The sequence below is a fragment of the Perognathus longimembris genome, chromosome 2 (assembly GCF_023159225.1).
Source record: "Perognathus longimembris pacificus isolate PPM17 chromosome 2, ASM2315922v1, whole genome shotgun sequence".
Classification (NCBI taxonomy): Eukaryota; Metazoa; Chordata; class Mammalia; order Rodentia; family Heteromyidae; genus Perognathus; species Perognathus longimembris.
In genome coordinates, this window is record NC_063162.1 from 39,935,124 (window position 1) to 39,950,810 (window position 15,687).

The 15,687-nt window shown below is 34.0% G+C and overlaps 1 protein-coding gene across 1 annotated transcript in view; it reads right to left on the reverse strand.

Moving 5' to 3' along the window:
* The window catches only part of Rtkn2 (rhotekin 2), a 58,706-nt gene that overhangs the window by 34,946 nt on the left and 8,073 nt on the right, over positions 1 to 15,687 (reverse strand). Inside the window, exons 3-5 of the mRNA XM_048335529.1 lie at positions 6,689 to 6,747; positions 2,111 to 2,164; positions 655 to 772 (exon numbers count right to left, since the gene is read on the reverse strand). Of these exons, the coding sequence (XP_048191486.1) occupies positions 655 to 772; positions 2,111 to 2,164; positions 6,689 to 6,747 (231 nt within the window). The remainder of the gene's footprint in view (positions 1 to 654; positions 773 to 2,110; positions 2,165 to 6,688; positions 6,748 to 15,687) is intronic.

Sequence of the window (15,687 nt, forward strand, 5' to 3'; positions counted from 1 at the left end):
AAATGATTTCAATGGCTACCTGAGGAGTTCTTTCTAGTTCTTTATTACGACCACAATAAAATGAGCCTGTAAAAGAGTAGGGGCAATAAAAACAGCCCTAAGGAGTATCTTTATCTTTTTTTTTTTTTTACTGCTATAGAGAACATGAACTAAGTGCACCATAAGAAAAACCATACTCTACAAATTTATCAAAGTATTTTTCCTATGATACATACTTCAGGACTATCATACAAATAAAACCGTTTTATTATATCTATAACTGAATCTCCTATATGATGTAGAAGAATCTATTTTATATCCAAATTCACTCTATATCAAAAATATTAAAATAAAATTATACTTTATCCATAGTTTACTTTGTAACAGAACCATATTCATTAAAAAATTTTCATTATATCAAATAGGTAAAATAATTTCTAACACTAATTATAAGATTTCTCTTTTAATCAAAAAATGCAAATGAATAAATGGGCTTCTTTTGAAAAGAGAAAATTTCAAAATCACTTCAAATATATAGAGTTTTTAATAAAGATTTTTCACAAAGAAGCCAAGGATCCAATATTTAGGCCATAAGAATCCAAAGACATAATAAATAGGCTTTAAAAATGTAGAACTTTAGGTTATTTACACTTTCTGAAGGTTAAAGATACTTACAATATGGTTATGTTTTCAAAACATATATCTGTGATTGTCTTATCCACAATAATCATGTCAGTATCAAAAACTTTAGCTCCCATTTTGAATAAACAAAAAATGGCATAACGTGGTGATCCTAGGGAATAAACATAACATTTTAGGCAATAACATGTACATATCTTAAAATCACCCTAAAAGGGACAAATAATATCTTAAATGTTTGTTAGTAGACTGCTGTTTTCGTACGCTGAATATTGATCATTTTCAGTAGCTTTTCTGGAAGTGATAATTGTCCTACCTAGAACCTAACTATAACCAGGAAGTATCAAAACAAAGCTCAACACACTGCATTCTTAGGAGACCAAGGGAATCACTGAAGTCATAGGTTTTATTATTGAAAATCTCTTAAGGCCTTAAGTGTCAAGTTATTACATATATTATATAAATATAATGTACAATACATTCTCAAGTCTATTTAAGAAAAAGATGGTTTTTATTAGAATAGTTTAAGAGTAGGCAGATTAACAAGAGTAAAATATTTTCCACCACACTAAAAGCAAGAAGGAAACCACACACAAACACACACACATACCTCAATAAAAAATAGACACAGAAACACACAGACAAAAAACATAGCTGCTAGGCCTTTTAATTTGGTGACATTTTAAGAATATTAGGAGATGTTTTAAGAAGTATGAAGTGATTAAAAAGCTACATTTTCTCATTATTAGAAAAACATACTCTCTATAGCAATCAGAAAGATTTACTTAATTTCCACATGCATTCCTTTGAAAAGTAAATTACATTTCCTAATTGAATAACAAACACTAACCTAATTTTAAATTCTTCATATAAAACTAATTATGCTCAATATGGTTCAGTTTTAAAGTAAGAGGAACAAAGCTATCACAATAGACAAGAAAGATAAAGGATTATCATACTTTTCTAGTTTGCCTCTAACAGTAGAAATCATTTGAGGTTAATTTCCATGACCTAAGCAATACATAGATTTGTAAAGACTAATAAAACCATAAAATGGTGAAGGGAAAAATAATCAGATCAAGCTCAAAATCATTCTTCATTACATTCTGTTAAATAATCTGAAGTCGCAAAATAAGGCAGAAAAGACCTCCCAGATTCTGGCAAGCAGAAAAAAATGCTGCCTTTGCTCCTTAAGCATTTTCTTTTGTTCCATTATTTCCTCCCATCTCCCTACTCTAAGCCCATTACTTGGTGTCCTTGCTCAGGTTCCTATCAACAACAGGAAAGTACACTTGGAAAGCATTATCTTAATCAGTATCAAGGATTCCAACATATTTATACACAAACTCAAAAAAACAACAGGTCCATGTGATTCTGCTTATTCTGCCAAATGCATCAACTGATTTCAGTGTGGAATTTCTTTTCTTTAACAACAAAAAAAATTGCTATACACTACAGAAAGCATTGCAGTTACAAATCAAAATCGCAATACCTTCTTTGTAGCTGAAGTGATCAGAGTCTTTCCACATTAGTGGTATTCGAATATCTGCAAAGGGGAAAAATAGCAAGTAATTATTTTGGTAAGCTTGATTTCAAACATTACATGAGCTTTAAATTATTTAATACATTTTTGACTATCAAAGCCAAAATGAAACATTATTTAGCAGCACATTTTCTAGTTTCTATTTATTATTTGTATTTTTAAAAGTTATTTAATATGTAAAATTTGGGGATACATGAGGTAAAGTATAAACATTCTGTTTGCAGAAATAATTTCTCAATTCCACATGTATACCTTCACTTTTTAGCCAATTTATAATATAATCTTAATCATATATGCTAGAGTAAATGGTCCTTGACTATGAATCCTATGCATTCAAGTAATTTATCAATTACTGTATATCTGAACACCAACACTATACTTTGCCTTAAGCTTGATAGCCAGGCACTCTACTGCTAAACTATGCCTCCAGTACTTTTCTGCGCTCTGTGTGTGTGTGTGTGTGTGTGTGAGAGAGAGAGAGAGAGAGAGAGAGAGAGAGAGAGAGAGAGAGAGAGAGAGAGAGAGAGAGAGAGAGAGAGAGAGAGAGAGAGAGAACGTGTGTGTATGAGAGAGGGAGGGGAGCCTGGGATTTGAACTAAGGACCTGGGCATTTCTGAGCATTTCTGCTCAAGGCTTGTGATTACTACTTGGGCCACAGCTCCACTTCTGGCTTTCTGATGGTTAATTGAAGACAAGAGTCTCAGGAACTTTCCTGACCCAGACTGGCTTTGAACCATGTTCCTCAGATTTCAGCTTCCTGATTAAGTAGGATTACATGAGTGAGCCACCAGTGCCCAGCTTGTACTGGTTATTACTGAGATAGGCTCTCACTTTTGCCCAGGTGCATGCCTGGAGTGTAATCAGCCTATTTTAGGCCTTCCTGTCATAGAGGAGATGACAAGCATGCACCACAATACCTAGCTGCTTTGTCTGCCATTGGGTTGGAGTCTCATTAACTTTTTTTTTTTTTTTTTTTTTGGCCAGTCCTGGGGCTTGGACTCAGGGCCTAAGCACTGTCCCTGGCTTCTTTTTGCTCAAGGTTAGCACTCTGCCACTTGAGCCACAGCACCACTTCTGGCCATTTTCTGTATATGTGGTGCTGGGGAATCGAACCTAGGGCCTCATGTATATGAGGCAGGCACTCTTGCCACTAGGCCATATCCCCAGCCCTCATTAACTTTTCTGCCTGGTGTAGCCTAGAACCACAATCCTTTCAATCTTGCCTTCCCATATTGCTGGAGTGACAGGTACGTATCACTGTATCCTAGTATCTGTTGAATAAGGATCCTGCATGTCTGCCCAGCCAGCCTTGAACCTCATTCCTCCCAGTCTCAGCCTTTTAAGTAGCTAAAATTACCAACATGAACCACTAGCACCTGGCTTGCAAAGTAATATTTAATATTTTCTTTACATAGAGTAGCACATGTGTTAACTTTTACTTTTTTATTTTTTTAAGAAAAACTTTTTTTTTTCAGCACTGAAAATCATGGATCCATGCTAGGCCAGAGGATTCAGCTAATATAAAGTTAACCTATGGTGTTTAATGCTTTGTTTAAATCACAAAAAAAAATTTCCTCATTGTATTTGCTAGTTATTCATTTTGAAATATTACCATTTTTATACATTTATCTTAAATATAGCCATTTTTTACTCAATTCTTTATTAAGTCAAATAGTGTTTCAGTAAATTCCCTTAGGCTTTACAATCTGCAATCCAATTATCCTCAAATAGGATTCAATTTGTCTATTCATTTTCAATAGTTTCATCTATTATTTTTGCCAGGATTTCCAAAAGTGTTAAATTATATTGACATAATAGACATTGTTTTTTGTTCTTGATTTTAATGGGAATGCATTTATTGTTTTGTAATTATTACTCGGCTGATGTCCTGTCAGAGTTCACTTCTTCTTGCTTGACCACAGTTGCTGACTCATTCCATTTCACAACTGTTTTTGTTCACAGTTGTTCTTGCTCTGCTGGGATGGCATTAACTATTTACTCCATCCTGGAAGGAACATGGACCCTGACTTCCTTTGCTGTATACCCAGAGTCTATGGGTCAATCTTACCTTTGTCCAAGTCTAGTGATGTCATCTCCCCAAGAGGAAAAGGTAGATATTTCTTATCTACTCTCCAGAGGGTCACAGACTGTTTAGCTAGCACAGGATATGTAACCCAAGTCAGCTTCAAATGGTTGACTCAGTGTTTACAGTTGTCTTACCTTTCTTTGTGTTTTTTTTTCATTAACATTTAATGGTAAACTAAGTGAGCTGTTTCAGGACAGATATCTTGATGCTATTGGGTCCTTAAAGACTAGCTATCACTCTCAAAAGTGAAAACATATGAGTTATATGGTTAAATGATCAGTTTAGCCATTTCATTAGCAATTAGTAAAAAAGCCAGGACCATTTCCATGGGTAAATTTTGTACTTATAAAAATCTGGTCAGTGAGTAGGGAAGCTGGAAATGGAAAGCGCATGTCTCTCCTATCAGTGGAATCTTTCAAACATTATATAACTTTGCTACAAATATTCTAAGTCACATTTCATCCCAATGTCAAAAGAAAATACATTCATAAAGATGAATTCATTTCTTAATTTTCTTTGTTTTTATAAATATGCAGACAAGATATAAATAAGTCTAGGCAAAGATGCAAAGAAACTGTACATGGATCCTATCTTCTGAGTGTCAGTTCCTTAATTTAAAATGATCTTTTGGAAAGAAGGAATGCATGCATAAACAAGTCTAGCTGTTATATGTATTTCAAGTCATTAGGTTTTCTTTTACTTTTTTTGTTTTGTTTTGTTTCTGCCAGTCCTGGGGCTAGGACTCAGGGTCTGAGCACTGTCCCTGGCTTCTTTTTGCCCAAGGCTAGCACTCTGCCACTTGAGCCACAGCGCCACTTCTGGCCTTATCTATATATGTGGTGCTGAGGAATCAGGGCTTCATGTTTATGAGGCAAGCACTCATGCCACTAGGCCATATTCCCAGCCCCTTACTTTAAGTATTTTTACATAAGTCCTCTTCTCAATGTACAGTTCATTCTAATGCCAATTGTAGCAATAAATAGCTACTGTGAATGACAACAGATGTTGACTATCTTAGAATTTGGGTCTTCCCTAGCAAGTTCACCCATTTTAGCTATACATTCAGTGGTGCTATTTTAGAAACAAGAAGAGAATCTTGTTTAAGTATTAGTACAAAATCTCCTTTAAAGAGCTACATTGATGTAAAAATGTACTTAAATATAGTGAACAAGTAAATTACTCTGTTTGACAACAAAGAGATACAAGGGGACAGGAAATATATTCTATGTCAATCTTCGATTACAAAGATGAACACACAAATATAAACACCTATAAAACCGGTAATAGATTTTATATTTCTGTAAATTTTCTGAAATATTTTTTGCTTAGCTGAAGGCTAAACAAAGATCTAAATAAAGATCTATCCCTTCTGTATGGGAATTTTTGTTTAGTCATAAAGTAGTGGTGAACTGGAAATGGAAAACAGTGCTTGAGTGGCCAGGCCTAAAAATAGCAATAGACTCACTCTGTAATACAAGGCTTTTGGGCAATAGAATAAAGTAGCTGTAACTTAAAGACAGATGGAGATATATAAACTGTTGTTTCCAAAACGTATTGATATAGTATCTGTAAAAGTGCATTATTATAATCGTATACACACAAGACAACTGTGTATTGACTTCAATCCAAGCCATTGTCTTCAGCTTCCTTAACACTTTGGAGAAACTGAGACAACACAGCATAAGTGCCATCTAGTGGTAAAGGGTCTTCTTAACTGTGCTAGTAATTCAGAAAAAGGAGAGATTTATACTGGGAATGGGAATGGTACGGTTTATCAATAAACAAATAGATTTGGAGAAAATATATTTCCATCACAAGCTAATTGGAATCTGAAACATAGGGTATATTTACAGGAAAAGGAGAAAAATGTGTGCCCCAAATAAATGGCTTCAGTAGAGGAGTAATGAAACATAGGCCTAGAAAAGGAATTGGTTCAGAATGCAAAATTAAGGAGAAGTCTGGTCTTTAACCTATAGGCAATGAAAAACAGTGAACATCTAGTAATACTCACTAGCAATTACTAGGTGCCAAATTTGGGGTATAAAGTAATAGAAAAAAATGGGTCCAAACTCTCAAAGAGTTTAGTTTAGATAATCCTTTCATTTTTTTCTACAAAAGGAGTGGAATGAGAGTTGGATAACCTGGGTTTATAGCCCAGCTCTGGCACGTAAGGCAAGTCTTTTAACCACCAAGTTAGTAGAAAGTGAGAAAAAATTATATATTTCACAAGGCCACATTGAGAAGAAATATGAGTAATGCTTTTCTCAAACTATAAAGCTCTATACAAATGTAGAGCATAATGATAAAAATACTTACGGTGAATGTTCTGATAAAAGGCATAAGAGATGAAGAGAGCAGAAGCAGAAAAATAAGGCAACATTCATCAACACTAGTCACTTTATGTATTTACTTAAAATAAAAAAGGATTCATTTGTTCATACCTGATATAGCAACTTTTCCTTTGCATGGTGTTCTTTCTTTATTTTCAAAATTCACATTACTGTAAAAAGAACAGAAAACAAAACCACTTAGAAACAAAAAAGGGGTTGGTGTGTGTACGTGTGTGTGTGTGTGTGTGTGTGTGTGTGTGTGTGTGTGTGTGCATGCACGCTAGTACTGGGGCTTGAACTCAAGACCCAAGTCATTGTCCCTTAGCTTCTTCCCTCAAGACTGATGCTTAACCACTTGAGCCACAACTCCACTTCTGGGTTTTTGGTGGTTAACTGGAGGTAAGAGTCTCACAGACTTTCCTGCCTGGGCATGCTTCAAACCATGATCCTTAGATCTCAGCCTCTTGAGTAGCTAGGATTACAGGCATGAGCCATTGCACTTGGTAAGATCTTTTCTAGTAAGCAACTGTTTCAAGTCTTTCACAAATGTCTGAATATTTATATCTGTATGATTAATAAAACACTTAATATAAAGTATTTGGCTCTAAGGTATTTAGTAAACAGCTAGGTAGAGCAATTCTCTGTCATTTTTCATAAAACTTGGTATTCCCTGATGATGTGTACTAGTTACTCTATAATACTAGTTTTCATTAAATTTATAAGTGAGGTATACCATATATGTCCAGGTTCCTGACAGTGTTATACCTTGGGTCGTTACTACAGACATTTCTAGATTATTAGATACAACTGTCTGAGAAAGTTCATGTATGTCCCAAACAATATAATGTGCTCTACAAGGGCAACTTATCCTTGCAGAACCTGAAATATATAAACAATTACTCTGACGAATATTTATGTATAGTTAATATCATATTACATTTCTCCTAAATTCTGAAAAATTTACTAGACACCAATGTAACAAACAAAGTAATGTGAGAAAGGAAAGCATAAAACAAAGAAAGGAAAGCATTACTATGACAATGGAAAAGTTTCTAAGTAAACTCTGGAGATAAATGACAGTTCCAAATCTGATTTTAGAACATATGATCATAAACATACTGCCATAAAAATACTTCCAAAATAGATCAGAACAATTTCCCATTCTTGAATATTTCCCCAATCTCCTGTTTCTTAATAATTTGCATTTTAGAGATTAATATTACATTTCTAAAGCAATAGTTCTAAGAAACTCTTTGTATTTTTATCAACTCTTTGTATTTTTATCCTTATTCAAATTAGTTAATCAACTGCTAGCTAATTTAATTAGGAAATTCAAATACAAGGTAAGATGTAAATTTTCCATTTGAGTACTGTCTGATTCTAACATTTTTGGAGAAAGACTTCCTAGAGAAAGACTGCATGAGAGTTTTAAGTGGGAAGTTAAGTAAATTTTCAGAAAAGGATGTCACAATTTCATTGTTCACTATAGCCTTGTTAAAAAGGCCTATCTATATATTTATTATCAGGCATCCAATTTTGAAAACAAAATACACCATCTGTATTATCTTCTGGCTGTACTAAACACCAAGTATCATGGGTGAAATATGTTCCAAATGAGCTAAAAATAATTGACTGAGATCCCTGACAAACTTACATGGGACATTATATGGTTATTTAAAGAATCACATTCTAGCTATGAATTAATAATTTAATAGATTTAAAGTCATATATTTTCAGACCCTAATGACTGTATGTTCATGTCTAGTACTTGGAAAATTCACTTAGTGACAAATGCAATAATTCATTAATTACTTCATACGTTTCATTCAAACATAAATTCGGGGGAAAAGTTCAACCTTGCCAAAGTTTAATTTTTCAAATTGGTATAAGAGATACTGTATAAATGTAGTTGGAATTTGTAATTAATAGCTTAAAATATCATCTATATCAGCAAGTAACAGTATAAACTATTAGGGTATTATTTTATGTCATTTTAGATTTTTAAGGAAGCTTTAAGATGGTGGATAACTTCATTGGTCTAGATTATGTTAAAGTTGAAATTCACTGGGCATTACTAAATTGGATTAGATGTCAGGCTTTGGCAGGCAAGTTAAATTCTGAAATAACCAAACCACCAGAACCAAATTTGTCAAATACTTATTGAAAAGAAAAATTCCCACTCCAAACTTCTCCACTACCCAGAAGAATACCATTTTCTGCAATCAAATTATTTGCAGAGTCATTTACAGGGCAATACAAATATTATCCAACTATAATATAAATTCAGTTGACCATATAACCTTACAGAATTAATCTGTTTCAAAAAAATTAAAAACTCAACCTCATTTTTTTCATGCATGAGTTATTTTCAATTGAAATAACTCCTCAAACTGTTATTTAGGATCCAAACTGTGATATTTTTCTAATTAATCCAAATTGACAATAAAATGGTTAAACATTATCTGCTTAGTAATGTGCTACTGTAGCTAATAGTTTGCTACAGTTAAATAAATACTTGTTTCAAAATCTGCAATGTTCATGTCAATTCTGAATGCTACAATTAAAGCCAACCCAAGGAAAAAGCAAATAACCACAAAATTACTGAAGCAGCACACAGCTAAATAACAGTGTACCTTATTCATCTGAGTCTAGTATAGAACATTATTTCCGGGAGGCCCATAAATGCCAATTTAAGAAATTAACATACAGAAGACAAACATAATTTTGTTACTCACATTTCTGCCTGTAGGTAAACAAAATGACCAACAGAGGGTGCCAACTTGCCACTTTGTTCCTCAAAATCTGCATTAAAATCTTCTGAGTATATCTATCAGTCCCTATTTGATATTGTTCTATGTGTAGGAATTTAAAATACAATTTCTTTACCAAAATTAGCAAGCTATAATGAGAAATAGCATGTCAAAAGTATTTCACATTTTCTTAATGAAATACTAATCAGAGTCTAAGTAATATTCCATTATTTGATAATAGATTATAAAATCCTTCACTTTTCATGCAAATAAGTGAAAACTAAATATTCAGAAATATAGGCACTGGTGGCTCACCCCTGTAATCCTTGCTACTTAGGAGTGCTGAGATTTGAGAATTGCAGACAAAGACAGGCAGGCAAAAAAGTCCATGAGACTCTTATCTCCATTAACAATCAGAAAATTGGAAGTGGCATTGTGGCTCAAAGTGGTAGAATGCTAGCCTTGAGCAAAAAAGATCTCTGAGACAAGCCCGGGCCCTAAGTTTAAGCCCTATGGCAAGAAAGAAGAAAGGGGGGGGGTAGAAAAGAAAAGAGGGAGAAAGGGAGAGAGGGAGAGAGGGAGAGAGGGAGAGAGGGAGAGAGGGAGAGAGGGAGAGAGGGAGGGAGGGAGGGAGGGAAAGAGGGAAGGAAGGAAGGAAGGAAAGAAGGAAGGAAGGAAGGAAGGAAGGAAGGAAGGAAGGAAGGAAGGAAGGAAGGAAGGAAGGAAGGAAAATGCTTAGTATGAAATTCTAAGCCATCCTAAAACTATGTGGTATAAAATTAATAGCTGCATAAATACCTTAAATTCTAGTCTAAATATGGCATAATAAGCTCTTTTCAACAGACATCCAGCTATTTAAAAATTTCAGATATAAAATTAGCAATGACTTTATAAGCATGTTTCATTATAGAACTACTAAAAATACAAAAAAATTAACTTCCAATCTACACTTCTTTTTCTTTTAATTTGTAAAGTAATAAACTAGGAAACTGCAATATGAAACTAGCCTCATAATCACATAAAACTTGCAAAGTTATTTTGGCACTATTAAAAAAATCACAACTTTGTTGAATGATACATAATTAAGTTCTATAAATGACTGTAATTAACATTATTTTTACAAATCCAAATAAAGCATTTCAGAATTTAAGTCAACAAGAGACAGATTGGGTGGAGAGAAAGATGAATGGATGGTACTTCTAAAATGTGAGGCCTGGGAGTACAGAGCATTTTTGGTGGAGGAAGGGGTTATTTACATTCGTTGCTAAATAACAAGTGCCTGTATATTTCAAAGCACTCAGTGTGCATTTAGGGGCTGTTGGGTGTGAAATGAAATAAGGATATGGTCATTTTGATGGAGCTACAGTAGATACGGACTCTTGAGCCTTATTCATGTTTCAGTTTTACTCATCAATAACTATGTTAATAGATTACTGTTAACCTGTTAAAATCAACAGTCTTAGCTGAAAAGTGGACAAAATATCTCAGAGCTACTGAATGATTAATACTTGAATATATTCTGTGTCATTCGTTAAGATATTTTAGGTTAAATAGAAGATACACTAAACTATTTGCTAAGGCGCTCAAAGTATGACTTGCTTATTCTTGTAAAATTCTGGTAGTTATCTAAACCAAATTATCTTTACACCTACTACAAAAAGCCATCAGATCAATAAGGAAAATAAAATCCAGATTAAGCCAAGAACATAAGTAGAAATACACAGGACTAGTATTTATATGTAAATGGAGAAACTAGCATCTGAAGCCATAAAAGCCAGTTCCTCAAGTAAAGGGTAACCATCAGTTGATATTCCATTCCCTCAAAGAGGAGAAAATGGCTATGAAACCTGGTAGATGCCACACATCAGCTCCTAGGGATATGAAAATAACTATGGTTCATGAATTCATGTTGTTAATGAGGTGAGGGAGTGTCCTTTGGAAGTTTGCTCTGAAAACAATAAATAAAATTAAAGAAGAAATAGCTGAAGTGAAAAAACTCAATAAATAAATTGATTTCAAGGATCAGAGAACCAATCAACAAGCATCCCCAAACAGCAGTTTAAGATACAGTTCACAGGCTGGGAATATAGCTTAGTGGTAGAGTGCTTGCCTAGCGTGCAAGAAGCCCTGGGCTCGATTCTTTCTTTTTTGTTTGTTTGGTTTTGTTTTTTTGCCAGTCCTGGGGCTGGAATTCAGGGCCTGAGCACTGTCCCTGGCTTCTCTTTGCTCAAGGCTAGCACTCTGCCACTTAAGCCACAGTGCCACCTCCACTTTTTCTATATATGTGGTGCTTAGGAATCAAACCCAGGGCTTCATGTATACGAGGCAAGCCATATTCCCAGCCCTTTAAAAAAAATTAAATTTTATTGACAAGGTGATATACAGCGGGGGTACAGTTACATATCAAGGCAGTGAGTACATTCCTTATCACATTTGTTATACCCTCCCTCATTTTTCTTTCCCTTCCCTAGTTAAGGTAAGCACATATACAATATCCAGTGTACCAAAATCATATACAGTAACCACATGGGGTACGCACCAAAGGAAATTCACCTAGTACAATAAATGTAACGACAACAATAAAGTCCTCCTGTGTCCTTCTCTTGGAGTTCATCCTGCTCAACCCCATCTTATACAATCATTTTCACATAGCTGTTGAGCTACTGTGATCCTCTGTTAGGTCTATCCTAGACCTTTTTATGTTTGTTTGGCAATTGTTTGGTTTTAGATACACAATGCAAATTCACTGGCCCAAACATGTGGAAATAGCATCCGAAAAGAAGTTTGCTGGGCTCAATTCTTAGTGCCACCTAAACAGAAAAAGCTGGAAGTGGCGCTGCGGCATACACATGGCCCAAGTGTTAAGGCATGTGTCTAGCAAGAGTGAGGCCCTGAGTTCAAATACTACACCCATACCCACACCCACACCTTACACACATAACAGAAATAGAGAAAAAGGCACCCAATGATGAATAGAAAAAAGTGAAATATACTAATGGATGTTGTAGATAAGCCTGAAAATCGTAAAAACTATAACAACAGAATCAAGTGTAGAAAAAGATCAGAATGTGATCATCACTGGGCAGGAAAAGAAGTTCCAACTTATGTATAATTGGGAGTTTTTAAATGAGAAAAACAAAACAATGAGAAAAAATTAGTACTTCATTTTATAATCCATGAGGATCTTTTGAAAAATAAAAGAAAAATATACATATTCAATAGTCTCTAAATGAGCCAAATAGTCAACTTTATACATTCCTAGTTGAATGATCAGATATTAAGATTGAAAAAAACAAACACATAAAGCTACTTTCAGTCGCTAAGCATTTATAAAAGCAAGAAAACTGAACATTGGCTTTTTTGTTTGTTCTTTGTGTTTTGTTTTGTTTTTGTGCCAGGGAAGGGCTTGAACTCAGGGCCTGGACACTGTCCCTGAGATTTTATTTGTTGGAGGCTAGCACTCTACCACTTGATCCACCAATCCATTTCTGGCTTTTTTTTTTTTTTGGTAGTTAACTGAAGATAAGAGTCTTAATGACTGTACTGACTAGGCTGGCTTTGAACCAGGAACCTCAAATTGCAGCCTCCCTAGTAGTAAGGATTATAGGCATGAGCAACTAGGCGCCCAGCATGAACATTAGATTTTTAAACTAATGACAATATGCAGCAAGGTTTTTAAGGAACTCAGGAAAGAAATTGTTTTATAATTGGTATATAACAATAACAATATAATTCTTATATAATTTGTATAATTCTATAGAATAACATCATACAATTATTATAATATAATTCAATTTTATAATAATATAATTCTTTCACAGTTATTATAACAATTGTTATGTAAAAACTGTGTTATAAAGGACAACTAGACAAGTTGCCCTTTCAATAGCAATACTGAAGTAAAACACTTTAAGCATACAAGAATATGAAGAAAACTATACTCATGTTAAGGAATCTACTAGCAACTGACTTTCCCCCAAAGAAGAAACTTAGTTTACGAAATGTATAACATAAACAGAGAAAAACATTTCAAATCTATTTTTTCTTCTTTTTTGAAACAGAAGATCTTCCTATGTAGCCCAGAGTAGCTTTGAACTTCCATGCTTCCTACTCAGTGTCCCAATTGTGGCATTACAGACATGTAACATCAAAGAATTTCTGAACATAGTTCTTTGGTCTATATCCACAGAGGTAGACGGGTGTGTGTGTGTGTGTGTGTGTGTGTGTGTGTGTGAACACACAAAAATACAAAAATGTTCTTATTTGCATCATTAAAAAGATAAATCAATGGGACAGGTGATAGAAGACTGAAGTAAATAAAACACAAGAATAATTGTAGACTCTAGATGGTAAGTACATAGATATTTGCCATATAATTTTTTCTACTACTTTGTGGGAAAGGTTTCACAATAATTTCTGTATGTTGGAAAAGAAGTTTAAAAATTCTTGAGTGTATCTAGATATATTTATCAATAATGTTGGTTATATAATATGAAACAATTTTATAGTCATAATATAAAATAAGGAAATATATTATTACCAAAAATTAAGATTTTCAGTGTAAGAGAAAAGAGGCATAAACACAAATAAAATAATTCCAGAAAACAAAGGCCTATACGTATCAATATAAACTCATTATTTAAGTCATTTTCCTAACTGTGTCCATTGAAAAGGCCTAGAACAAGTAGTACCTCAGGACCTTGATTTCAAAATACATTCACCACTGGAGTGAACTAGAACTCAGAAAAATGTCTGAACCAAAGCATAGAACAGGGAAAAATAAAAAGACAAACCTGAGCAGCTTTTTTGGTGTGTCAGAAAGCAAATGAATTCTTAAAGATTAATGCAGGCATGTCAAAAGAACAAACAAGCTATTTTAAAGGAACTCCCACTGAACAAATTTGGGACAATTCTATTATTGAAAAAATTAATTCTAAAATACTCTGGATAAATAAAAATGGTATTCATGGATTTTTCTATGATTCTCTTCTTTACAGAGGAGGATCAGCCAATGAAGTGTAAAAACAGTAACAGAAGAATTGCTGTTTTACAAACCCCACTAACAATGACTTAGGAAAGAATCATGAATGGATAGGATAATAAAGCCACGAAGTTAATGCAATATTCACCCAGTCCCAAAACAACAAGATTTACTCACGAAATGGAAACAGAAAATGATTCTTTCACAAAAAAAAGGAAGCTGGCAACTACCATTTAAACCAGGGGACCAGGGGAACAGAGGCTTAGAGATGTAGGTCAGTGGAAGAGTACTTACCTAACATGTACAAGGCTCTGAGTTCCATCCACAGCACTAAAATTAAATAAGATAAACCAAAGGATCATCATCCTTATCATATCATAATGCATCAATTAGAAGTATACATAGTACTCAAACATACCTAGAAAATTTCTTGCAAAAAATATTTAACAGAGGCTGATCAAGTCTTCAGAGTTAACTACTATACTAGTTAACAGCAAGCACAGAAAAAGTTCAATGTTACCTTAAAGAAACAATTAGACAAATGCAGACTGCTGAGTATTTTTAAAGGACATTTTTTAGACTGCACACTTCGGAGGTTACTAAGGGCTGTTAGAAAAATGTATAATAATTAAAGCAAGCCAAAGGGAAATAACCAAATGGGTTGCACAAATCTTGATAGAGTTCTAGTTTGAGGGAAAAAAGAAACTCCAGAAATGATTTTCTGGATAAAAGCTGATATACACTGAGTAGTAAATGGTTCTGATGAAATTATGGCTAATATTTCACATATAACCATATTTTGATTGTAGAGAAGCATGTCATTTTTGAAACATATATGCCAATGATTAAGGCATACATTCCTATGTAGCCTGTCTCTTGTTTTCAAATGAAGAAAAATTAGTGTGTGAGTAGAAAAAATGGGAAAGAATGGATGAACGCACATTGCAAACTATTAACTGACCAAGGTAGGTAAATTTACATTTTTTTAATATATAACACATTTCAAAAGAAAAAAAGTGGAAAAAAAAGTGAACAATTGAGGGGTAAATGACAGACTGGAACCTACTGAGCAAAGAAGTTTGGACCAACAAAAGACAGTGAAGAATCTAAGAACATGGATGGGCATGACAATAAAAGAATTACTAGTATGCAGTTAAGTGTTAGTAAATTAGTTCTAAGCCCTATGGCTCATTGTAAAAATGAAAGTGAAATAGTAGCATTGACATAAATACACATATGGCAACGCCAGGTATTCCTGTGTATCCAAATAAAAAGGAAGAGAACCAGCATCAATTGAGTTGCCTTAGCTCTAAGTTGCATCTAAGCTCAGGCCTTCATCCTCACAGTAAAGCTTATGAACGGAGAAATGATACCTCTAC